This window comes from Petaurus breviceps, unplaced genomic scaffold (assembly GCF_028583685.1).
Source record: "Petaurus breviceps papuanus isolate PSGF00001 unplaced genomic scaffold, PetGlider_PUasm1.0 38, whole genome shotgun sequence".
In the NCBI taxonomy this organism is placed as follows: domain Eukaryota; kingdom Metazoa; phylum Chordata; class Mammalia; order Diprotodontia; family Petauridae; genus Petaurus; species Petaurus breviceps.
The window spans coordinates 85781882-85809812 of NW_027186304.1; the positions used below are offsets into that span (position 1 = coordinate 85781882).

The 27931-nt window shown below is 36.8% G+C and overlaps 1 protein-coding gene and 1 pseudogene across 2 annotated transcripts; both read right to left on the reverse strand.

Annotated features, from left to right (window-relative positions):
• Nucleotides 1-285: 285 nt before the first annotated feature.
• Nucleotides 286-27516, reverse strand: ELOC (elongin C). Of its 2 annotated transcripts, none has more exons than XM_069100132.1 (4): nucleotides 27363-27516; nucleotides 4249-4307; nucleotides 1651-1794; nucleotides 286-519 (listed from the first exon to the last, which is right to left on the reverse strand). In XM_069100132.1, exons 2-4 carry the CDS (start codon nucleotides 4250-4252, stop codon nucleotides 329-331), a joined length of 339 nt encoding a protein of 112 aa, XP_068956233.1. In that variant the 5' UTR covers nucleotides 4253-4307; nucleotides 27363-27516; the 3' UTR covers nucleotides 286-328. The 2 variants fall into 2 exon arrangements, with proteins under 2 accessions (XP_068956233.1, XP_068956234.1); XM_069100133.1 differs by lacking the exon at nucleotides 27363-27516 and adding an exon at nucleotides 13889-14006.
• On the reverse strand, nucleotides 16864-18495 carry LOC138170651 (proteasome activator complex subunit 1 pseudogene; annotated as a pseudogene).
• Nucleotides 27517-27931: the final 415 nt, after the last annotated feature.

Sequence of the window (27931 nt, forward strand, 5' to 3'; positions counted from 1 at the left end):
GCCTAAATTTCAGTACTTGGTAAGTATAATCATCGTTCTAATATTTAAAATCACATCTAAAGGATAAGGCATAGCCATCTACTAATTGGCATATTTGTTTATTTTTCATTTAGTGAAAATGTCCTTATTTTAAGTTGCAAAAACAAATTTCAACTCTGATTGCTATGCAAAAGAAAGGACTGAAGGTATCTGCTTTGCAATGAACTTTACAGTTCTCAACCACACCCCCCTCACCCCAACACACAACATGCTATATGAAAAAAGTTACTAACTGAACTACAGGTATTAAATACTGAAAAAGTTAACAGTTTATTATAATTTATTTTATTTAACAATCTAGGAAGTTCGCAGCCATCAGCAATTCCAGTGCAATTTCAGGTGCAATTGGGAATTCAGGAATCTCTGTAGAGCTGTTAGTGTAGCGAACCTTGTAGGTAAAATACATGCATACTTTTGATAGCACATGTGATGGAATTTCTCTAAAATTAACCTCATTGGTTTCATTTTCAGCGAACTGACCTAAAAAAAAAAAATAACACAGTTAGGACTTAGAGTTAGCCAACATCAAACTAAAGTATTCATATAATTCAAGTTAGAGAAGGTAATCAACACCACAAAGACAATATTCTACCATGTTTATATACCAGAATGGGATGGCTGGACAAAGTGGTACAGTGGATAAATATCAGGTTTGGGAGCCAGGAGGCCTGGGTTCAAATCCAGGCTCTGCCACTTACTAACTTGGTGGCCCTTGGCAGGTCATTTAAAATCCCACCTTCTGCAGAAAGCATTTTTTCAATTCCCCCTACCCTCTTCTTCCCAATTTATGCTAATCACTTCTCTCTGAGATGATCTCCAATTAATCTTGTATATATCTAGTTTAAACACAGTTGTTTGCATGTTCTCCCCATTTTTTTGTATCTTTGATAGTGCCTGGCACATAAGAGGCATTTAATAAATGCTTACTGACTTGATATCAACTCCTTCCTAATCCCCCAAATCCAATCAATGTTACAGCCAAATCTGCCCATTTGTTATACTTTTTGGGTCTGATCCTCCAGCTTCTGCTTTTACACAGGCTTTTCCCTTATGCCTGCAAGGTTCTCTCTCTTTACCTTTGTAATACCAAGCTCTCCTTCAAGACTCAGTTCTGGGTCTACTTTCTAATTAGATATTTTCTGATGCTCACAATTAACTGGACTCTCTGTCAACCACTCACAAATATTTCACATATTTATCTCGGTTTAAGTTGTATCCTCTAGCCTCACCACCTGCAGAATGTAAACTCCTACAGGGCAAGAACCATCTGAATCTTGCCTTTGCATCCCCAGCACATAGCATGCAGTGTCTTGCATGTATTTTACATAAGCACATTAATGCTTAATGAATGAATGAATCTTCAGTCTTAAACTGAGGATCAGCATAAATATAATGCTTTCTTTCCCCTTTTATAAACTTAAAAAAAACTTACATTGGACTTTTTTTAATCCCCAAATTTTCATGCTGACGTTGGGAGAGACACTTAAAAAAAATCAGTATTTTAAAAATTTCACAAATCATCTGACAAAACAAAAGCACAGTACTTCTGTCAATACTTAAAAAAATTTTTTTAAAGAACTATCAAGGGCTAATATATATTTCAATACATACCTGGGCCACTTAACATGGCTTTTATTGTTCCTGATGTTAAAGCATGCTCCCTTTTTACAATAAATTCATGACCATCAGAAGATATCAATTTCACATACATAGCATCTGGGCCCTCACACCCGCCGTATGTTTTCTCTTCTCCATCTAAAATAAAACCAATGTTAAAAAATCTTTATAACTACAGACTTATTAAATAGAAATAGACATGTCATATTTTATTCATTATTGTTTGAAAAAAACTAAAACACTATTTAAAATGTGGGGCACAACAACCTGGACATAATCTATGGAGATTTTACAAAAAATCTACCTATAGATTTATAGTGGGATAGTAATATCTTTCATTTAAAAAATTTGATATTCTGCTTAAGTCATCTCTTTTTACGAAGTTTCTAACGAAGTGAATGTAGGTTTTCAAAGGCAAAACTCATATTAAAACAAACTAGTACCTTATAAACAGTGTTAAGTTTGGGTTTTTTCCCACAAAAATAAAAAAATCTCTGGAAAGAGTTAATACTAATAACCTTGCCTGTTTACTTTTAAGTCTTATTATATAATTAGGACTCTTAACCTTGTTTTAATACATAGGTTTGCTGTTGGTCATTTTAAGGTAAATACAATAACTTAAAAATGATCTACTTTAAACAGATGACATTATTTCCACTCTAACTCAGGATATTATAGATAAAAAAATTTTAAAAAGACACATAAATATCTTCCAGAAAAACACCAGGCAATTGGTTAATCCCAAGTGGTAGACAGCACTGGGTTGGTATTATTTTATTCCTGCTAATGCCTCTCCAAGTTTGGTACTACATGGGTGGCATGTGTGAAGGTGGAACATGGGTGCTTTTTTAATATTCAAGGTTAGCTGGCATTTTTTTTCATTCAAGTTATAGAGATTTAAACTCCTAAACCTAAAAATTAGCATTGTCCCTATCATATTAGGATCACAGATTTAGAATTAGAAAAAAATCTTAAGAGATCATTGAGCCTGCCTCCTCATTTTACAGATGAAGAAACTGAGGTCCAAACAGTTATCTGCCCAAGGTCACACTAAGGTGATTTGACATCAAATCTGGCAGTTTTTCCATTATATCACACAACCTTACAGAGTATCAATACTCTTCCAAAGACATAATTTTTCCAATATTATTTTATTCTAAGCAAGAGGCAGTGTGGTATAAAAGAAGGTCAGTCTTGAACTCAGGAAAACCAAAGTTCAAGTCAGCCTCAGACACATACTGGTTGTGCGACCTGGGCAAGTCCAGGGTTGGGAAACCTTTGGTCTCAAGGATACGATGTGGCCCTCTAAGATTCTCAAGCGTGACCCTTTCACAGAACAAAACCCCTTAAATAAAAGGATTTGTTCTGTAAAACTTGGACACAGTCAAAAGGTCAAACCCAAGGACCTAGAAGGCCACATGAGTGAGGTCTTAAAGCCAAAGGTTTCCCATCCCTGCCTTAACCTCTCAGTGCCTCAGAAGAACCATAGTTGCTGACCTGTACTGGTAGGGGAAGTTTAATCACTAGGAATTACTTACAACAATGAAATCATAGCTCTGGACAAAAAAAGAAAAGGAAAACAACAACAACAACAAAGGAAAACAAAACCTCAGACATATTCAATTTTAAATGTGTAAATACATATTTGTTAGATTGATGGTAGATCCATTACAAATGCATTTGATTATAATGTAGAGTTAAATTTTTCTTGATTTTGCCACTTGTAGAAAAATCTAAGTTTATATCATTAAACTCTTGAAAAGAAAAATAATGATAAAATTGCTAGTAATCATTATTTCATGATTAAGTTTACAGAGGATCTGAATTTTATTTTGTCAAGGGAAAAGCGCTCAAAGTTATGCAGCAATTCCAGACCCTTGAAGTGAACACTGTGGTAGAATGTTTATTTCTAGAACTAAGAATGTTTCGAAAGAAAGTTATTTAAAATTGTGATTTAGCCTTGAAACTTAGAATCAAAGAACCTCAGAATTGGAAGAGTCCCATAAGATAAAGATGCTCTTTCTACATTGTGGAGTAAGCCTTAAAAAGAACTGTGTGAAATTCATGGAAGCATAAACATTAAAAACCTGAAGTTTTATTTAAACAAAGGTAAAAACAGCTGTAGTAACTTGAAGCAAACATTCGCATTCAACTATGCTAACACTTATTAGTTCAGGTCAGGGTACTTAAGAGGCAAGGTTAAAAAAGGTGCTTAGCTATAGGTGAATCACTTCTACACTTTTAGCAGCAGCCTTTGCTCAAACTCATACATGCCTAAAAAAAACCACTTTCATTAATCTCTCCCCCTAAAGTTAAAATAAGAATTTACATTTATTTTTAAGCACATTACTTGTCTATCCTGTCTGGATTGTGGAAAAACAAATGTTAGTTCTCCTTTTAAAAAGTTTTTTTTTTTGATCTGCTATTATTCTGCTTATCCTCTTCCTACTTGATTTCATCTATTTTGAAAAAAAAAATTGAAAGAAAAAAGATTATTCTTATGCTTTGTAAAGCCTGAAGTACTATATAAATGTGAATTATTATGAGCTATCATTAAGAGTTTAAAAGTTCCATTACCTTTATAAAACTTACCCATTATCTCCTTATGAAATTATATTTTGTTTCCACAGGAATTTTAACAAAACACCTTCCTAAAAAATCAAGAGTTTTAAAGTTAATATCAGAGATCAGTACTTCCACAATTATCATTAATAATAATATTATGAATTAAAATATCACTAATCCCATAATACACACTTTGGAAACATGGACTACCTAATCGCATTTCTGGATGCCAGAGAAGCTACTTTTATGGATCTGATGGACATTCAAATCAATTAATTAAGCCTATATTATGTACAACTAGTAGGAATACAAAGGCAGAAAATGAGATAGTACCTGCCCCAAAGGAGTTTATGTTCTACTTGGCAGATACAAACATGTACACAGATAATACATAAATGAATTTTTAAAAAATTATTAAAAGCTTATTATGTATCAGAACTGTGTTATACAAATAAGATACAAATAAAACAAGCAAACTGGTTCTTCCCTTCAAGGAACTTACATTCTAATAAGAGAAGACAACACTATACAGAAAGATGGTGGCCAGGGAGTGGTGGAGATGCACCCCAAACTGTATAACAGGAAGATGGCCAAGGAGTCATAAAGTAAGTTTGGGTCAGGCTAAAAATTATGAAGTCTGACCAATCAGAAGACACTCAACCAGAGATATATTTGGAAATGAAAGTTATAGGAAAACAAAAATAAAAAGATAAATAATGGATATTTTAAAAATCACCTTTGCTTGTGGTCAAACAACTTTAAAAAAGGTAGATTGCAGCTAGGTTGCAAAGGGACCTAAATGTCAGGCTAAGGAGTTAGTATTTTATCCTAGTGTCAATAGGGAGCTACTGAAGACTTTTAAATAGGAGATTAATATGGTCTATCTGTGCTTTATTAAGACTGACCTTGTATGGAAGATGGAGTGATGAAGGGAAGCAGTTATAGTGATTCAGAAAAGGGGCAATATGGACTTGAACTAGGGTGATGGTAACTCAAATGTGATAGATGGGGACTGCTGTGAAATATAGAGAACAATTCTAGAGTAGTTAATACTGGCCACTAAAAAGCCTCATACTGAATATGTACCACAAAACTGGTTGCATCTCTGAAGGTCCAACAAAAATATCTGGGGAAAAAAGACCAGAAGCTAAAAACAAAAAACAGCAATAACAAAAACAAACTCTAGACTATTTAGGATGATTAGCTATTATATATATATAAATAGACAGACATACACACACAGACACTCTCCCAATTTTTATTCTAGTGGTGGCTGGGAGTGGGAAGAAGAGGAAACAGGAAGACGGTTGGACATCATTATCATAATATTAAATTTATTTGTATTATGATCTTCAAAGTAAAGATACTATGTAATCAAGCATCCTTTCTCCTTGCTTCCTAAACACCTCCTCCAAAAATGTTTTTTTTTTGGTAGGGGTTATGACATTTGCTACACACAAAAGGAATATATCTTTAAAATTGTCACGATAAAAAATACATTTATTAAAAAATATAAATCTTGAAATATTCTAATTTTCAAACAAAAACAATTTATTAATTTCCTTCCTCCCTCCAACTTCCAACTCACAGTAAGACATTAGGGCCTTCATTATCTATTTGTTGTTTTCACTTTACACAGAATTACAGGAAACTTTTTCTATAGAGTAAACAGGTTTATAGTTTTTTACCAGACCAGTTGGCAGAAGAGGTCAAAAACAAGAAAACATATAGTGTGTTTGTCTTTAGTTCTTGAAGAAGACCATGATTATTAGGGAGATGATGAAATGACTTACAGCTGACTTTGATTTGAATGAGGAGTACTGTGCAAGGTCACCAGCCTCACTTTCTCCTCCTCCCGAGCTCCCAGGACGCAATAAGAGACCCCTTAATTAAAAAAAAAAATCAAACTAGGAAGGGATTCTTCAAACTTCAGGGTTTCTGGCCAAAAGAGAAAACAGTTACTATAGATGTACCAATGGCACAGTGGATAGAATGCTGGACTAGGAGTAAAGAAGACTACTTTACCTCAAAGTGAGAACCTGAAAAGGGCCAGGTTCTCCCATTGCATTCTGGATCATCTACAGTTGTCCTGATCAGTATCTGGCCACTGGACCCAGATGGCTCAGGGGGAGAAAGTGAGGCTGGTGACCCTGCAGAGTCGCCGTCCCCCCACCACTAAAATCAAAGTCAATTGCAAGTCAAGTCATAAAGGGACCATCCCTATTCAGTGAATAGGCTTTACCTTACTCAAAATAAGAACCTGAAAAGACCTTAGCTAAAAAGGACCAGGGTCTCCATTGCAAAGAACATATATACAGTCTTACCCAAGGAGACTATATCAGAAGGAAAAAAGCAGGTTAAGGGACTAATCTTGCCCACTTCTTGTGAAACTCTATTACACAACCATACATTCTTCCCATCTCTCACCTTTTGAACTCTAAGTAGATAATGAATGTTTCAGCGCCAAATAAGTGATAAAAGCCTATGATTTCATTGATATAGGAACTCCCAGAAGGGGAAACTATTTCTAGCAGGCTGATACCTTCCTGCAACTTACAGTCTTAAACCTGGCTATTGCATTGAGAACTTAAAAAGACCTGCCTAGGGTTACTCAGGTATGGATCAGAAGCAAGATCTGAAGACAGGTCTTCCTGGCTTTGAGGGCAAAGGGGTCCTCTACCTACAATATCACCGATTAATATGCTAGTGAAAAGTTCATATTTTGTCAAATCAAATAAAAATAAAACAATTATGTTCCTATGTCAATCAATAATCCTTGATTACACGTCAAGTAATAGGTGATGGGGATACAAAGACAAAAAGTAAAACAGTTCCTGCCCCTCAAGGAGCTTACCTTCTTCAATTGGGGAGACAACATGTACATATGAAAATGTATGTCAATTACTGAAGAAAGCATGAAAGCATAATTAATGTCTAAAAATGTCCTCTGGTACTCTCTCAGCAAGACAGTTCTCCTGCAATAGTTTCTCAAGGCTTTCCCTTGACCTCAAAGTAAGCAGGAAGACTTCAAATTTTCTGCTTTAATACTGAAATGTAAATAAACCACTGAAGAGAATGTTAGGGTTGGAAAGGACTGTGGAAAGAAAGGAAAAGCATTAAAGTTATGTGGTAGGCATTGCGCTAAGTGCTGGGGATGTGGATACAAATGCAATACTGTCTCTGACCTGAGGGAGCTTATATTCCAGTAGGGGGAGACAACACATATAAGAAAATGGTGGCCAGAGAAAGAAAAGCTCAATCTCTAACTTGCCCAAAGTCCTGCAAGAGGGGGAGAAAATGAAAACTAGAACCTTTATCTGAATATTAAGCAAAAAAGCATATCAAAGTATTTTTTAAAAAAAATCTTTATTACTAACAGACTAAATCTCACTATGTTCCAAAATAAGATTTGTTTTCAAGTCAAAAAACATTTTACTAAGTGATTGTGTGCAAAATGTTGGGAAAGGGAAAACAGTATTAGGTATAGGGAGGTCCCTACTATTGAGGAGTTCATCCACTAGAGGAGGAGTGAGGGTGTTTGGGTGTGGTCTTTTCACCCAGTCCAAGTTTTACAGAACAAATCCTTTTATTAAAGGTATTTGTTCTGTGAAGCTTGGATTTATTCTGAGGGCCATACCCAAAGACCTAGAAGGCCACCTGTGGCCTTGAGGCAGGGTCCCCCATTCTTGCACTAGAAAAAAAACATGCATCATAATTTAACACAATAACAACAATGGTGAGGTGCAAAACAAATTATTTATGCTTTTTTTTTTGGGGGGGGGAGGAGGGTGGAGATCAGGAAGAGTCTCACAGAAGAAAAAAAATTACCTAAGGCTTTAAAGGATGAGGAAGAATTTAACTTGGTGAGTTTGTGTTTATACTGTTTTGCAGATAGTGTCATCTTGAATGTATCAATTCCTTGATATTCCTATAAGAAATTAACAAGATTCAGGGCCAAATTCTGCTTTGATCTACCAAGTGAATGAAGAATGCACACTGGTCCTATGACAGGAAGCTACATAGGCAGGAGGTGCACTACATAGTACTGACAGGAAGAAGAAAAAGGAATTTGTTACATTTGATAAACTGCATGGCTTTTTCAATAATCCAAAGCTGCTCCCTGATGCAAAAACCTATTTTCCCAGTGATGTCATAAAGTTGGAAATCATAGAATACCATGCTCTCAGAAGACTCAAAATCACTGGTAATCTAAAGGGCAATGGAAAGACAGAGTAGGTATTTTCAATCAGGCTGCATTACATTAATTTATGTGAAAGTAGCATAAAAGATATAAATAGAGAACATACAAATAGAAAACAATGTAGGTTTCTCACATAGTGAGGACTTGTGAGCCTCATATGCACCAATGGGAAGAAGGAACAATAAGAATTGAAACCAAATGTTGTAATTATAGTCAGCAAGCTTGGCCTCAAAGCGATATGAAAATTCATCTATTCATCTCCCTTCTTTGCAGTGGGGAAGATCAATGGGTACAGAACACTGTATGTACTGTCCTTGGGATTAATTTAGAATTGAAAAGGACTTCAGATGTCAAGTCTAACCCCCTCATATTATAGATGGGGAAGTTGAGGCTTAGAGTAAATGACTTGCCCAAGGACACATGGGTATCAAGTGGTCAAGTCAAGATTTAAACTATTCCCCACCCTCATTTTTTTATAAATTGTAAGAGATGACTCTAGTAAGATAATGTAAAAGCAAAATATAATGTAAAAATTAAAAATAGCAAGGACTTTTGAAGTTTTAAATGAGTACTTTCCTAAAAATAAATAAGGTAGAATGCAAAAAATGCTGAATTCTGAGCAGAAACCCTGAGTCAAAATCCTAGCTGTCACTTATTATCTGACTTCTCTGAGCTTCATTTCCCTTAACTGTAAAACAAAGGAACTATACTAGATGGCCTCTAAAATCTTCTCTTTCTCTATATCTATGATGCTATCTGGAGTAATTCCTTAGGGTAAAAACTAAATTATACCTAACTTAGCTAGTAACCAAACAACTGTCCAAATCATACCTTGGAAACACCATATGACAGCAGCCCTTTCTTTGCAGTTCATAACAATACCACTCTTTAATATATTTTAATGGAAAGAATAGAACTAAAGCAAAATTTTAATAGTTACAAATAGCCTAGGAAGTAAAGTTGGAATATTTGAAAAATGTTTAAGTTCAAATTCAAGTTTTTTCCCCCAGTATAAATAGGATAAAATACAAGTATATAAATGAAGTACAATGGTTCTGAAGTCACAAGACTTAGTTTCAAGTGTCCATTCTGCCCTTTACGAATTTACCCTAAGATTTAATGTCTTTACCTGAAAACCAGGCTATGTATATGACTTACTTTAAAAGTTGTTGGTAAGGATCAAATGAGAAAATGCAAGGAAAATGTATTATAATAACAATCTTTAATAACTAAAACATTTATTTCCTATACACAGAGAACAGTGCTAGCTCTGGGTGAATATAAAAGTACTGGAGTCTTGGAGGTACTTATAATCTATGAGGGGGAGACACATGTATATAAATATCTTACCAGGTAGAGTCTGGTAAGGGGCAAAGGAGAAACAAAGTGCTTACATATGCAGGCACACCCATATGTATACATACATATGATAGTCATTATGAAAAGTTGTACATGTTAATTTAAGGCTGTCAGTTTTGAATTTGGGATCCAGAGAGCCTGAGCTCCATTCCCTGGAATATCTAGAAGATGGCAATAAAAATATAAAATAGATGGTTATCCTACTGTCTAATTCCTCACTAAGCTTAACAAAGAGAGTAACTTAAAGGAAAAAAGTAGACTCCATTGTTAAATAAACAACTGGGTGTTTTCTAGAAACTTAAGAACATGAGGAATTTAAGATCATTTAAAAGCTAATAAAAATAACAAAGGCTATGGATTAAAAAAAAAAAAAGACATCAAGGGGGCAGCTAGGTGAGGCAGTGGGCAGAGCACTGGCCCTGGAGTCAGGAGGACTTGAGTTCAAATCAGAACTCAGACAATTAACACAAAAAACTAACAGTGTCACCTTGGGCAAGTCACTTAACCCCAACTGCCCTCCAAAAAGCAAGGAAAAAAATTAAAAAAAGACATCAAAAGAAGCATTAGACAATTTATAGTACTGCCTTTAATATTAAGAATAAGAAAGGTCAGAACCTATTTGAAAGCAACAGAAGGAATTGTCTGTTTCATTTAATCAAGCTCCCCAAAAGAAATGCTGTAACTCTACTGAACCTTGACGGAATAAACAACTTAAAATTTCAACAAATTTCTCAAATTAATAGCTCCCTTTACTAAGGAATTCACAAGTGGAGTTTCTTTCTTATTAGATTCATACCTAGAAATTCCTGGGTTTCCCGAGAGTGATGCACATTTTTTAAAAATCATGACCAATACATGGACTTATTTTGCTTTACTATGTTTGTTATATGGAAGGTTTTGTTTTTCAAATGTGTATATGAGAAATAGTGATATTGATGCAAAAAGAAAAGTCATTGTAGCATTTAAAAAGACAGCAAAGGAAGCTAAGGAGGAGATACAGGAAAGCTTTGAAGCTAACATGTCATATTTATGATACTGTTTAAAAAACCCAAAATGTACTACTGAAATCATAGTTTCATGTATAATCTTTTTTTCCTCTTCTGTGAATATGGAAATGTTCATACTTGCTTACTGTTAAATTTTAAATTAACCCCCATTTACATTTTAAAAAGAAGTTAACCACGGAATTCCAATCTCCTCAACTATATTTTAAGTCTCTAGCAGGCAAAAACATCTTTGTATCTCCCCATGGCCTAATGTAGTCCAGTAATAGTTACTTCTGAACTTCAAGAGGAAGCTATTTTAAACTTGATGGGCACCTAATGGTAAAATGGAGGTCATACTGTTGAGGTTTAGGGTTTTAAGGGTGCTCAAGACCCCAAGATACCAACATGTCCAATCCTGATGAATAAATTCAACTCAAGCCTTCTCTCAAAGAAAAGCAAAGTTTATTAATGATTCAACATAATGGGTAGACTCTTAAGGAGCCTAAGTATTTATAATGCTTTGTGTTGACAAGGTCCAGAATAATCTGACACAGAGTGAGTCAGCACTAGATTATTCTCAGCCCCTTCATAAAGGCAGGATTTAGGGATGGTCTAGAGGAGGAGTTTGGGGAGGGTCTTGAGGAGGAGTCTAAATAGGCTCTTTGATGGAACTGAGGTCAGATTCCAGCAATGAGATTAAGGGTGGGAAATAGCTGAAGGCTACCAGGAGATGACAGACAATAGAGGGCTAAGCTAGTTTAAGGGTAACAGATTTGGGTATAGATATTCTGATAGGATCAAGGGCGTAATGTAGTTGGACAATGCAGGGCTATAGCTAGGTTAAGATTAACAAGATTTGGGCCTAACTATAAAGAAAGGCTTAGGGCATCAGGCAAATGCTTCAACAAGTGGAAATTAGAGTTCAGGGGGTTTCCCAGAGCTAGTACCACACCTATACCAAGACACTTTCCAATCACTCACACTGAAATGTACATATATGCAAACTTTAGAGCTTCCAGAGAATGGGGATTTGTTATACATTTTAATCTAACAAACATCTACCATCTTTGTGGGCTCTTTCTTTTGGTACACTGTCTTCAATAGATTAAGTATATTAATGACCACTACTCGGCACCCCACAAATTCAGCCATGCTGAGTCATTTTCCAAGCTTCATACCTGAGGATATAAATATAAGTATGTGCATATATACACATAATATGGAAATGTAGCTCTTTTTACAGCACTTTTGATGGAATCCTAATAACGCTGCCCCTAGCCCCAATATTCTAACTTCATTATAGGCCTGGCCCCACTGAACAGCAGGCCTAGTGTACCTACCTACCTACCTATCCCCCGATGTCCTAACTTCTTCATATATGCCTCACTGCTCACTGGAACAACAGGCTGAGGTGTATCCCTGAACTCTTTAAGTTCCCACAGAAAAAGCAGGTGTGTCCATGTGATGGGAACCCAGATACTGCCTCTACCTAGTCAGTGTCCCCAGATCCATTCCCACAGAAACAGGTGTGTTATTGTATTCAATCACAATCACACCATTCATCTAACCCAAGCCAGGACTCGACCACCTACCTTGACCACACAGGATCAGAAATAGCTAACCATTAGGAGGGCAGTAGGACCAGAATGCTTAACCACTGAATTCATAGATGGGACCCCTCCTGCCTTTTTAATGATTTCTGTTATGTAATTGCATCTTTACCCTATAAAAATCCATCTTTGCTTTCTCTGAAGTTGCTGGTTCCTCTCAGAATTTAGCCCCTTTAGGAGAGGCATCAATCTCAATAAATTTCTATACTTGGATTAGAAATGGTCTGACTTGGAATTCTTTGAGAAGGTTCTACCACAACATATCATGAAACCCCAACAGTTTCGGGGAGGGCAGAGCCCCCACAGCAACAGTTTCAAACAACAAATACTTAGTAAGCACCTACTATGCACCACACCCTATGTATGTTAGATGGTAGGGATACAAAGACAAAAAGGAAATATTCCCTTTCCCAAGGATCTTTGAGAAAACATACACACATATAAATACAAACTATATGCTTCACAAGGGAAATAGAGAGTAATTTCAGAAGAGAAGGGGGGAAAAGACTGAGAAAATGGAAAATTGGGAAAGGTACAATGTAGGAAGAGATGGCACTTTAGCTGAGCTTTGAATGGAGTTTGAAATGTTAAGAGGTATGAAGAGTGAATGCACATGGGAAACAGCCTGTGCAAAAAGTTCCAGAGACCAAAGATGGACAGATGGATGGACGGACGGACGGACACATGGACGGACACACACACACACACACACACACACACACACACACACACAATAACAAGCAGGTTAGTTTGGTTAGGAAGCAGACACATCAGGGGAGTAATGTGAAATCAACCCAGAAAAATTGGAGCCAGGCTGTGAAGGGCTTTAAATGTTAAACAGAAGAGGTTTTAGATTACCCTACAGGCAGAAGGAAGCTACCACAGTCTCCAGTCAGAACTATGCTATGGGAATAGGGAGTTCCACAGTCAGAACTGTGCTATGGGAATATTATTTTGGTAGACGAGTGAAGGGTGGATTAGAAAGAGGGAGAGACTTAGTGACACAGAGACCAATTAAGTTCCTGAAATAGTCCAAGTGAAATGTGATATAATGCCTTCAACTAGGTGTGGTGGCAGCATTAGTAGAGATGGATTTTTTATTGGACATAAGTGGAGAGGAAGAATTAGCAAGATCCAGCAACCTATTCTGGATATGGTAGATAAAAGAGAGGGAAGAGCTGAGGAAGACTTGAGGTAAGATCCCTCTTGTGCCTTAATCAAATTCTGAGATGGAAGGACCCAAATTCATACAATCAAAATGGTCCTTTTCATCAACCATCTAATTCATTTGTTCTTAAACTGGCAAATGTGAACTTGTCTAAAAATATTTTGATAACTATTTCAATATAATAGGTTTCCATTGTAATCCTATGTATTTTATCTTATGCATTTAAACAAATTATTCTGAGAACAAGCTTTGCCAAACTTATAGAGCTGCATGACACAAAAAAAGGTTAAGAATATTATCTCATCTAATCCATGCCTCCAAAAGAATCCCTTCTACAACATACCTGACAAATGGCCATCCAATAAGAAGCACATTCCACTTTGATTAGAATCTTGGCTCTGCATAGAATCTGTGTGATTCTAAGTAAGTCACTTAACTTGGGCTTCAGTTCTCATCTATAAAATGAGGACAATGGACTAAATGACCATTAAGGTCCCTTGCAAAACTAAACCTGTGTTTCAAATCTTAACTCCTACCCCCTCCCCCACATCATTACAAATAAGTCTCTTTACCGAATATTTTTCCATCTTTTGAATTCCTAGCTTAGTGCCTTAAGTGCTTAAAACAAATTTGAGGAATTAATTAATTGGGTATTTCTAAAAGTAATCATTTTTTTGTTAATTAAGATAAGTAGCACTGGAGTAAAACTGGCAACACTTTTCAATATCACAATTTGGCACCTATTAAAAGAATCAATGGGAATATACATAAGGATGTTTCTCTAATAATTTTGGAATTTTTCTATGTAGAGTAGAATTTTCCATTTCAGTGACCTGCAAATTATTTTGCTAAGTAGATAGTACCCAGGTTAATGGAAGCTTGCGGTTAAATTATTCTTTTAAAAAAGACTTACAGTAACTATCCTTAACTTTTTTTTTTTTGGTGGATCTACCTTAAAAACAAAACAAATGTTCTAAAGTAGCATGCAATTGAAATAAGGGAACTTCTCTGGTAGACTTGGACAGATGCCTTCTCTCTGATTCCCAACCATTTCTTTGTTTAGTTGGTCCAAGAGTTTTCTTATTCTTAAAACAAACAAAAAACAAGCCAATTTGCAACCAAGACACAGATGTATACATTTCCCTCTCCTTAAAGAAAAAAAAAAAAGTGCATATGTCTAAGAGTACTAAATATGCATATAGCAGGCAACTTTTTGAAGCATATTCTGTCGGGATTTGTAAGCGGGTAAGAGTCCTAAAGTTTTTGAGTATTAGACCTTCAATTTTTTAACCAAGTGAATAAGTGCCCTTAAGCCCACACCTTTGCCTGCCAAAGTCAGAAATGTGTTTAATAATGACACAGTGGAACCAATAACTTAAAATTAAATTTTGCTCCACCACTGGACCCTTATACATAAGGGGTGAAAATGTGCACTAAACTTTCTTTTCCAAATGCAATTTCTAATTTTTATAGAATTATTTGACAATGGACAGTGGTATTTAGTTTTATTATAAATAGGTAGATTGGGGGCAGGTAGGTGGCAAAGCGAATAAATAGAGCACCTGCCCTGGAGCCAGGAGTATCTTAGTTGAAATCTGCCCTCAGACACTTAACACTTAGTAGTAGTGTGACCTTGGGCAAGTCACTTAATCCCAATTGCCCTGCCTTCCCCTATCCAAAAAGTCCAATAAATAAATGAATGAATGAATCAATTAAAAAATGGGTGGATTTGATCGCAGACATTTTTTTTTTTTTAGTATTGAAAGTATTGTGTAAGGAAAGAAAACTTAAAGTAAGCTTCTTTGAAAACTATGAATAATTTTGTTGGTTTAAGTAAGCCAGATAATCAGTTCTCTGTAAGCTACTGCTCAAAGTCTAATTTGACCTGAAAATAATACATTTTTATTGTCTTAGCACAGTAATCTTTAATCAGTTTCTTTTTAGGAATGTTACTTCAGGATCTCTTAACTACAGACAAAAACTTCTAATCTGCTGGGGGGGGAGGGGGTGAATCCTTGCTTATTATGGGCAATTACACTTAATTCCTGTGGCTTGTTTCAATCTTTTATAAAGGGACAGGTATATATGTTAAAGAGAGTTCTTGGAAACAAAAGGGTTTACGCTTTTCCAGCTGCAGAAAAATTATTTTCTAAATTTTAAATGTTACTCATTAGCAGAAGAATGAAACATAGTAGTTTGTCATTGGAAAATAAGGTGGCAACAATATTCACTCTGCCATTATTTTTAGGAGACTATATTACTTGATATATGCTACCTGTGAGAATCTTTATTCTGTGAACCTAATGGCATATGAGGTCAGGCAACTGTGTAATGCTTTTTGTTGCTTAGTTCTATGAACTGACAGCATTGTTAATTATATTCTAAACCATTTTCAGGCTAGCCTAAGTTCAGCCTTTTATTTCATAACTTAATAAATAAAATACTGCCCTGATGGTGTATAACTGACAGAAATGATTGTACCAGTTGATAAAGTAATAAAAATGTGAAAGGGAGGAAAAATAGGCCTCTTTCCTTGACTTGAGTTTGTTTATTACTTTTTTGATTGACATCTACATCAATATTATTGTAAATTTTAGATTTAGGGATCCTTGACCATTTTTTGAGGTGAATGAAATAAAATAGACCTTATACAGTTCAGAAACTTGATAAATCAAAACATTTTATTTTGGCATTTAGCATTATGATTTATCTAATAGTAGTGCATGATTATTGGGCATACATGAAATAATATGCCATATTTTTAAACTTTGGATATAATTTTGAGTATTAAAAAAAAACTATTAAATTTCGTCAGCAACACCGTAGTCTACGTGAAAATTTAAGAGATTCACAATAAACCTCATAGCCAAAGTACATAAATATGCACTACTTGCCTATATAATTCACCAAAACGTGCACAATTCTGCCATGACTATACACCTTTGATTCTGAACATGACACTGTATTATTTGCTGTTGTTTCCACTAGATTCTGTAAAATCTTAATTAAAGTAAATGTTTTTGTAGTAAAAACAAAGCAAAGTAGCATGCTGGGGGAAAAAAATCTACTTTTTAAAAAAATGAAGATTGGAACTATTTTGACTTCAGCACATAAGCTGAATGCATAGGAGAGAAAAGTCATTTATTAGGTAATAAAGAAAAGGCAAGTATATAGCAAGTTTTTATTTTGTTTCCACGGTCAAAATTGGGGTATTTTATTCCAACTTTTTTCTGAAACAGTCCAGTTTTACCAAAATAATAAATGTAACTGAACTGCAAGTAATTCAATGTAGTACACATTTTGTTTGCTGGGTTTAACTTCTTTTTTTTTTTTGGTGTGACAAAATTTATTGGTGCCTAGAAGGCAAGGTATGGATAAGAGGGGAAGTTCTAAATGGAAGCTGGACTGTGGCAAGACAGATAATCTTAGTTAAGTGGTGATGGAGAAGGAAGACAGGCTCCATTTTTTCAGTAGATCATTCCTTTTGTGTCTCCCCTGGGCTTCTTGATCTTCTCAAAATTCTTCAGGATGATATCATATAATACAGCATAAGTATTTCGGATCTCCATGACCATCAGTCTTGTCTCTCCATACTGTGCTTCATCCAATTCATGAACCAGCTGTCGGTAGTCACCCACATGTGGCTGCTTTGCTGCTTTAGCCACTGCATCACCCCTTTCAGAGAAGTACTTTGAGATCTGGGTTTGGAAGCCATCCAACTTAGTTCTGAGTGTAGTCATCAGCTCAAATACCTTCTCCTGGACAGCTACTCCAAAGTTGTTTCCATCCTCTATTCGGGGCACCTGTAGCTGTAGCCACATGGAAACCATATTTAACTGTTCTTTCACATCTTTGATCTCAGGCTTCAACTGCCCCAGAAGGGCCACAATCTTCTCATTGCAGCTTACAGGCCCACAAGGAGGACCTTATCTTCGTCTTCCTCTTTTTTCTTTTCATTCTTATCATCCTTCTCTTGTTGTTTCCGACGCTCTTCCTTCTCTTTTTCTTTGGCTGGGTCAGGGATTGGGATATCCAGGGGGGCCTTTAAGAGACTCAAATCAGCCTCATTCAGAAATGGATCCTTCAAGAACTCATCCAGCTCTGAAATCTTCTCAGGGAAATAAGTTCCAAGTAGGATCTCTGCCTGAGCACATAACTCCTTTCTGAACAAATCTACCTTGGCTTGGGCTTCGGGTTGGATACTGAAGGTGGCCATGGCAGGGGGGTGGGTTTAACTTCTTATTAATCATCTTTTAGCTATTTATAAATCTTGTATAAATAAATCCTAAATCTTTCAGGTAATCAAGATGAAACCCTCCCCCACCTGATTTAAAGGGGTGAGAGAGAGAGAGAGAGAGAGAGAGAGAGAGAGAGAGAGAGATATGGATGTATGTATGTATGTATGTATGGAGTCATTTCCCAACTGATAAACGGTCAAAGGATATGAAGAGGTTCCTTTTCAATGAAGAAATCAAAACTACATATATATATAGTCATATGAAAAAATGATTTAAATCATTGCTGATGAAAGAAATACAAATTAACACAACTATGAGATATCATCAAAGATCTATCAGATTGGTTAAAACAGATTTCCTTCAACTGGGGAATGGCTAAATAAGTTGTGGCATTTGTGATGGAATGCCACTGCACTATAAGAAATGATGAGGTGATTGATTTTAGAAAAATGTGGAGACTTGAACTTGTGAAGGAAGATGCTATCCACCTCCAGACAAAGAACTCATAATAAGAAGTATGTACATTTTGGTTTTACATATATGTATGTGTACATGTGTGTTTTAATTGTAGTCTTCTCTGAGGTGAGATAAGAGCACAAGAAAAAATTCAATTTTTGCCTATTCACTTAGACTTCAGAATTTGAAAAAAATCACGTACTAGTAATCATCAATACTTTTCAATTTCATCACACATAAAAATAAGTACGACTTATATGTTTATAAATCTTAAAATATCAATTCTTTGGCTTTCAACAGTCTATTTTGTGCAAATGAACAGTGTGAATAAAGCAGTTTTAAAACTATTTATATTTGCATCCAGAATACACTAGCTATAAATTTGTAGACCACATTTACCTTCTAGTTTAATTTTTGTGGGGGTTGAGGTGGGGATTAATCGGGGTTAAATGACTTGCCCAAAGTCACATGGCTAGTTTTTTTTATAAGTGTCTGAGGCTGGATTTGAACTCAGTTCCCCCTAACTCCAGGGCTGGTGCTCTATTCACATTTACCTTCCAAATGATACTGACTAGGTTAAAAAAATTATTTTACTTTTCCTGAAGACATAATAGCTGAGGACTCCTGTGAGTAAAGTCAACAATGGAAACCAATCTCCTATTATAAAATATTACATTTAATTCACCTACTCTTAAACAGGGGAATGACCTTCAAGCAATAGATATGATTAATTTTTAAAAACACAGATTCCTTTCCATTGTATACATGGTTATATAGAAAGGAATAAGCAAGAAAGGGAGGAAAGGGCAAAAGGGTAAGGCAGAGAGATTGAGCAAGGGAAAGTACAAATATGCTTACTCAACTTTTTGAGTTAGTCATACATTTCAATGGATCTTTGATGGAGGAGGGATGGTACCATTTTTCATTCCTCTCAACTGCCTTCCTGCGGCACTAACAAGCTGAGTGACCATGGGCAAGACTCTCTGTGCTTTCCTTATCTGTAAAATGGGAATTAATTCTGTATTATATATCACACTATGTTGTTGGGAGGCTCAAATAAGCAAATATTTCAAGAACGTTACAATCTCTGAAGAATTATATCAAAGTTAGTTATTATTGAGCTCCAGTGAGTTCTTCAGAGAATCTACCCAACAGGTTTTAACATTTCTTAAGTACCAAAGCAGTACTCACACTGTCCTTGCTCTTATTATATAACCAGACCACATATTTTTCCAATCAGTGGATGATAATCTTACACTACAGGGATAACACAATTTAGCCTATCTGCAACTCTCCACTGTCTCAAGGTCCCTCAGAATCTATATTGTTCCAGGACTGCTACAGCAGGAGAGGCCAAAATAATTATTAGAGTACCTAGCTGATCACTATAGTTGAAGCAACTAAAATATCATTTTGAAATTGACCACCATTCACAGCTCTGTTAATGGTTTATTAAACCCTTTAGGGAGAAAATTACAGCTCAGTACATCATAGCACCCCCACCCTGACCTCTAAAGCACTTCCTGAGGAAATCAACCTCTATGGCAAACCTACCTGTTATTGATGGTATTCAGGAGCCCACTAGACTGAGGTTACTGAAAATCGAGTCCTCAAAGTACTGGTTATACAGTGAATATTTTAATTGGTAGAGATGTATAAAAGATGCCAATGATGAAAAGGTTCTCCGTTAATACAAATCCCTTCAACTAACTAGAATGCTCCTCTTCCCATTACTTGTAGATTTTCTGGGTAATCTTTAGTGTAACAAGTCAGCAGTCCATGGTGATAAGAACACTACACAATATCAGGGAATTCAGAAAACTAAGAGGCATCCTATGATTCCTGATCAACATGTCAAAGTCAATCTGTCATGTAGATTTCTAATTGTCTACTAAATACAAAGAAAGTTTAAATACTGGTTAATATTCTAAGACTAGAATGAAAGGTAAGCAAATTCATGTATCTATTAATTCAGTAATTATCAAGCATCAATGATGGCAAGGCACCTAAAGTAGGTGCTACGAGATATAGAGCACAATCCCTGATTGTAAGAAGCTTATAGTAAGTAGAGTTAGAATAAAGCATTTCACAAGCCAGAAAACACAAGGGACAGCTTTCACGCAAGTGTCTGGAGTTGTGCCTTGAAGGCTGCTTAGAAAATGAATGGGAAAGATGAATTTCAGGTCTATGGTACATTGTGGGCAGAAACAAGAAAGAAGGAAAGAAAAGGATGGAAAGGCAGGAAGGTCATCCATGTCTGAATTAAGTATATATAGTTAGGGCAACATCATTTGCCAAACAAAATTTGATTTAAGTTTACAAAACATCTGCTTTTTCAAAATCTTATTAAAATTGTGGTTCTTTCCCCTTGAAATTAAAACTGTTCTGGAAAATCTAGAATGTATGGCCACAGGTATAGCACCTAATACTGTGATAGTTCTATTTCTTTCCCTGAATTTTACAATTATACTATTATTACCCTGGTTCTCCCTTTTACCTCTTTAGTCTATCTCCTTCCTTTCTCTCATCCCAGAAATGTGATCATTCTATCAACACTTTACAGATGAGGAAACAAAAGCAAACAGAATTTAAGTGCCTTAGCCAGGGTCACACAGCTAGTAAATGTCTGAATCTTGATTTGAACTCAGGTCTTCCTGGCCATGTCCCCCAACTCAATATTTTCCACTGCTACAGTCTCCAAATTCTGTGACCAAAACTAAGCTTATCATTTCTCCCTTCCCATTAACATCCTCCCTTCACAAATCCCCTCTATGAAACAATTCAACACGAATTCATGAACTGTCTACTTTGTACAAGACCCTAGAAACAGAAACACTAAACAAAAAAAAAGACATATTTGGTTCTTCTCCCGATGAAATAAAACATTTAAGGTCCACAGTGTACCTACCAGAAACTGGAGTAAAATACAAAGTTTCTTTAAGACACTATCAAATTTGCAGATAGCACAAAAATGGCAGATACACTGGATGAGTCAGGATTCAAAAAAGTCTTAACAAGAAAAACACTATACTGAAGCTGGGGTAAAAAAAAAAAACAACCAATTCCACAAGTACGAGATGGGGAAGCATGTCTAGCCAACCACTCATCTGAAAAAGATATGAGGGGTAGAATATTACTGTGAGGGCAATATTCTCATATTCTGTGAGAAATAATGAACATTTAAAAACATGGAAGGACATATAAACTGACATAAAATAAGCAGAACCAAGAAAACTCTAAATAATATTAACTTAAGTAGAGAAAAAATAATCGAAACTGCAAAAACATAACGAACAAGTCAGGACCTAAAGAAACCTATAAGAAAGTAATTCCTTCATTTCCTTGCATAACTAAGGGAAAGTGGGTATGAAACACTGCAAATTGTCAGACTTTTGGAATATGCTGGTTGGCTTTTCCCTCACCTTTTTATTCTTTGATGGAGGAATACACTGGGAAATACACAAATAAAAGTTATCAATAAAATTTTATTTTAAATAAAAATAAACCAAAAAGTAGACTATCAAGAAAAAAAGATACAGGAATTTTAGTGGATTGTAAACTCATAATGAGTCAACAATTTGATAGAGCAGTCAAGAAAGCTAATGAAATGCACTGAGAAGCACTGTGTCCAAGAATATGGAGTTGAGAGTCCTATTGGATCCTTTACTTGGTCATACCACAATTGGAGTTATTATGTTCAATTCAGGGTGAATTTTAGTAAAGAAACTGATAAGCTAGAGAACATCCAGGAAGGCAAAAAGTATAGTGAGGAGCCTTGAATTTAATCTATAAATGAAGGAACTGGGGATATTTAGTTGGGAGTAAAAAAAAACTAAAGGTGGGCCTGATAGGGGGTTTCAAAGTACCCCCTCCTGTAGAAGAGAGATTAGACTTATTCTGCTAGTCTTCAGAGGGTAGAGATGCAAAAGAAGCTAGAGATAAAGAAAAATTTCTTAACTGAATATCTAAAGTGGAATGGCTTGCCTCAGGCACTTCTCACTCATCTTTTAAGAAAGGCTAGCTAGGGATGGGTAGCCTTCAGCCTTGAGGCCACATACGGCCTAATAGGCCCTTGGGCTTTTTGACTCAGTCCAAGTTTAACAGAACAAAACTTTTTATTAAAGGGATTTATTCTTTGAAGTCTGGATTCAAAGGGCCACAGTTGAGGACTGGAAGCTGCAGGTTCCCCACTCCTAGGCTAAGGCTGACCACTTGTCAGGTATATTGTGGGGCATATCCTTTTTCCGAGCCCCTCCCTTCATTAGCCCCTGCTCTCATAGAACTTCCAGCCTAATAAAAGGATGCAGCACATGAAAACATACCTATAATACAAAATTCATGATCCGTGTTTAAGAGATTCAATTCAATAAATATTAAGTGCTCAGGGGCAAGGGGCTATAGTAGGTGCTAGACTTGATATCCCCCAAGTGTTCTTGCTCTTAAGGAGATCATATTCAGGTAAAGCAAGGTAATTCAAGAAACAAGAGCATACAAAATAGCTTATGTTAATAGAATTAGCATCAATCTCAACTGCTCTAAATATCCTTTGAGCTAAACAAAGTAGGAATCTTTACATTTCACTTATAATCAGAATGAAAACAACAATAAAAACCCCAGGTCCTGGGACTCCCAAGTGTACCGCTCTTTACGATATGGCCAGAATTCCTAGATCTGTTTCTATGGACTGTGTCCTGCAACCCTATGAAGGATGATCTAACAAGCAAGTTAGCAGAGGAAGGAAGACTTATTAGAAGCTTAATGTAGGAAATAATCATATAATTCCAGGACTGACACTGAAGTATAATACTTAGTGACATAGCAGTGATAGATTCAAGATGCAGAACAAGACAAACATTTTCAGTCAGAGCCAATGTGGGAGCTGACTATGTATATGTGTTGAGGACTTTTTTTCTTTTCCTTTTTACCCAATTGTGGAATGGGAAGACAAGGAAGCACAGGGCTAAGGAAGCTAAAAAACAAAGAAAATAAAAGCAAGTCGTGGACGTATCTTTTTTTTTTTTTTTTGTCTTTGGAGGGGGGAAGACAGGGCAATTAGGTTTAAGTGATTTACCCGAGGTCACATAGCTAGTAAGTGTCAAGTGTCAGAAGTAACATTTGAACTCAGGTCCTCCTGACTCCAGGGACCCTGCTCTATTTACTGCACCACCTAATTGGCTAGTGGAGGTAATCTTCTGGGAGAAAAAAAAAAGCACAGAGCAAAAGGGAGGCCAGAAAGAAGCAAACAAAAGCTGGACAGCTTTGAAAGCTAAATGATTGTCATATCTTTAAAAAAGAAAAGCAAACTCTATACAAAAACAGAGATTGATGATCATGTACAATCCTCTTTTTCTGTTTAACTACTCTTATAGAATACTCTTTTCTTTGTGTTAAATTCTGAGTTTTTAAAAAGAAAAAACCATATTATACTAGTTCAGGAGGGGTCAGATGAGTAAAATAAAGATTTGAAAGGTACAGGAATGGTAAATGATTGGATAACAAGTGAGTTACACAGAAATAACATGTATACTAACATTATCTTGCTTGCTCCTAGTGATCTTGAGTAGTAGTATTAATCTCCTTTTATAGAGAAAGGAAACTGAAGTTTATAAGGGTACAATATGAAGATAAGTGACTTGCTCATGGTCACACAATAACAACTTTTATGCCCCATAAAAGAATGATGAATATTAAGAATTCAGAAGCATCTTCTATAAACTGAAGCAAAGTAATCATAATTAGGAAAAAACATACACTCAACTACAATAACATATGGAAAGAACAGCAAAAAAATATGACCAAGACTGGCCCTAAAAACAATAAGAAACAAGGACCCTCCCTTTCTTCTTTGTCTTCAGAGGTGTGAGTCTATGGCAGTGAAACATTGTATAAGCTTGGCTGATGTACTGGTTAGCTTTGCTCAACAGCTTCTCTAGTGTTTCTTTTTTACTCTGTTCAATGGAATGGCTCTAAGAGCAGGAGAGAAAGAACAAATATATTCTTATTATAAACGATGTTAAGACAAAACATGGTAGGAAAATTGGGAAGGCAGAATTTGGGGTGAAAGATGGATTATCTTTTGGACACACTGACTTTGAAATGTCTAAAAGGCGGCTGATAATGAGAGACTGGAGCTGAACGCATAAATCTAGAAACCATCTGCACAGAAATAATAATTTTGAGCGGATGAGACCACAAAGAAAGATAGAAGAGTACACAGTAGTGGGTATGACCTAGATGAATATTTAGCGAAGGAGACTGAGAAGGAATGGTCAGTCTGGAGAAATTGGAGGGAGGAGAAAGAGAAGATAAATAGCAGAAAGCTGTGTCCTGAAAACCCAAGAGAAGAGAGTAACCAGATGAGGGTGATTATCAGTATCAAAAGGTAGAGAGAAGGCACTTAGGACATAGGTGAATGGTGATGCTAGAGTTAAAAATAGAGATTAGGTATGGGCCTGCAATTTTATTCACATAGGGAATTCCCTGTTGAAGAAATTCCTAGGAGTGCACAGAATAGCCTTTCTACAATTTATTGTCCGAGTTATCTTAGGGCAGTGAGAGGTTAAGTGATTTGCCCAGGGTCCTAGAACCAGTATGTCAGATGTGGGACTTGAACTGGAAATCTTCTTGGCTTGGTGACCAACTATCTATCCATTATACCACCTTGTGTGTATGTATATGCATATATATGTATACAAAGTATCTGAAACTAGATACTCTTTATCCCTTACCTCTCACTATATAATTCAGAGCTGGAAAGGGCCTCAGAGGCCAACTTGTTCATTCTCTTCTTTTGTGAAATACCAAAACTGAGGCCCAAGACAACACAATACTAAGTAGAGAACCTTATTTTGGAAGCTGGGTCCTCTGACTACAAATATGGTACTATTTCAAGCGAACTAAGTTTCTGGAGGCAGGACATTAAACAAAAGATTAAGTGCAGTGTACTTTTATAGAGGAGAATTCATTTTTCATCAAATGGTAACTTGTCTGGGGTTTCTCTCCCCATGGGCCCCAGTCAAGAAACACCCCATGAATTGCTTTAATTCTGAATTTTGGTACTACAAAATAGCATCTTATCATCTACTGGAAAACTTTCCAAAAAACAGCAAATAAATTTTCTAGTTAATATTTTAAAAGCAAATATCCTTAATTCATTTCATAATTTAACAATTTTGTATGTGTTTTAAGCAGAGCATGCCGCACAAAATACTTAGAACAAATGGAGAAAGAGATCAATTTAGGCCATATATTATTCACAAATGGCATAATAGATAAAACATAAACTTTAGAACAGTATTCAAAAGAAGATCAAGGAACAAAACAGTTGTGCTAATTATGCCCAAACCTGACTGCAAGTTCTACTTTTTTTTTTTTAAAGGAGTTTTGTTTCAGTGGAAATGGTTAGGTACCACCAAAAAAAAAAGCAATCTGTAGCATTTTTTAACAAGGTCATGCTAAGAGCTGGATGAAGAGTAAAATAAAGAGTGAAAAAAATTATTCAGATTAATGACAAAAGCTTAGGTGAAGATCAGTATTACTTGTTCACAAAAAAGAGGACATTTTAAATAATTCAAACAAAGTTCCAAGTTTATTTTGGTATTCAAAATGGAGATATTCAGTTGCTACTAATACTGGCATTCATTCCTTTTAATCCTTCAACTGTGAAATACACTTTGTAAGTAACATTCAGAAACAGGTTTTATCTGAAACTCGGTCATACATTTGGAGAATTGACTGTTCAGGCATAGGTTGCTTTATCACTGGAAGGGATTAAAGACTACTTTAGAACAGTCAGTAGCCCCGACCAGAAGTCCTCCCAACTACAGCTTATTGCCTAGTTGTATTCCACCCTTAAATTACCAGTAATGAAGCTGCTTGCCTCCATTTTATTTAAATATATGTATTCACTTCTTTCCTAGTAATGTGTGTTCCTGGTTAAAACATGCCTTTGGATAAATATGGAGGGAAAACTGCTAAGTGCCACATTTAAAACCCAATGCCACTCAAATCTGCTGTCAGTGTTAATAAAAAGTACCAGTCCTTTATTCCAAGCCCATTGTGTATAAGGCATGGTGGTAGGCAGGCACAAAAATAGGCCATTGTCTATTAGGGGAGATAATACACAAACACAAATGGTTTAAAAAATACCGAGCAAAAAAGCAATAGCAGCCTGACAAGTATAAAAAGTACTTAATACTGAATAAGTATTCAGGCTCTAATTCTGAGTACCAAAGTACAAGATAGTTCAAAATGAAGTTCTCACACTGCAGACCACTTAAACAACAATTATCTAGGGGTCAGTTAAGAATGCATATAGAAGACCTAATAATCTTAGGCATCCTAAGTAAACCTTCGATTTTCTACCTAATTGAGTATGTGCTACAAACAAGTGAATTAGAAAATTGGAATTGAGGATTTTAAAAACATTCACGAAGGATATGAGATACGTATACATACATAAACACAACCTCTAAAGTAATAAATAATACGCATTTTAAATAAGGTTTTGGCATTTGCTTGTTTTTTTTTTTTTTTTGCACCTTAAGGGAAACTCCAGCAACACCATAAGTGTGTTACTTGGCACCACCATTTATATACAGAGAGCTGGTGGTGGAGAAAAACTCAAACGAGTGCACAAAAGTCCCCGTCTGCTGAACCAGCCCCATGCCAGTCTTCACCCATCCCAAACCCTAGAGATCCCCTAAGTTTACCCAAACTTCCAGGGACACGGCACCGAGAGAGCCTGGTTTACGTCCAGACACCCCTGGGAAAGCCAGCCAGGGTCAGATACAGCAACGCCAAGAGAAAAGAAGGACCCCCTCCCAACTCCACCCACCAAGGCGGCGGGGCGTCCGGCCCGGTCACAGGGGCCGCTACGGGAACCTCTCAGACGTCGAAAGCCCGGCGAAGGGAGCCTCGGAGAGGCCCCGCCGCCCTCCTCTCCCCGCGCCCAGCGACAGCCCCAAGGGAAGGGGTCGCCGGCGGGGGGGGAATGGTTTCCGTTCGTTCCCCGCCCAAATCCGAGGCCGGGAAGGGAAGACGAGCACTCTCTCTCTGCCTCCCTTGCCTACCCGCCTGGGCCCAGAAGCGAACTCTCACCCCGAACCCAGACCCATGACTCACTTGTCAGTTCTGCAGCGGCCGCAGCTCGGTCCCCGCTCACCGCCACAGCCCCTGCTCCCAGGGCCGTCCCCCCCCCCGCGGGCCCCAGCCGCCCGCCGCCGTCTCTTCCGGGGCAACGAAAGTAACCACTTCCGGCGGGTCAGCGAAGCGTCTCCAAAGAGAGGGTATAAGCAGGCCAGCACCGATCCACCTAGCCTCTCGACGTCTTCTACCAATTGGACACGCGCTGCGTACCCTTCCCAATCACCATCCACTCTGGACGAGGCTAAAACCCGCCCCCTTCCCAGTTTTTCCTTCTCTCTACTTTCCACACAAACACTCTCTATCCTCGGAGGAGGAGCACGGGCAGGACTGGTGACCAATTGGAGTCCAATTCATGTGTTCCTACAATTCCCAGCATGCAACAAGACGACCCAATTTTTCAGTCCGGGGGTGGGGAGGAAAAGACCGACAACAGGATGGCAGGGTCGAGGGCCGCATTGCATGCTGGAATTTGTAGTTTCCTTTAACGGGCGCTGGGGCAGCTGGAGTCACGTACTTTCAGAGAAGAGGACAGATTGCAAAGCGTG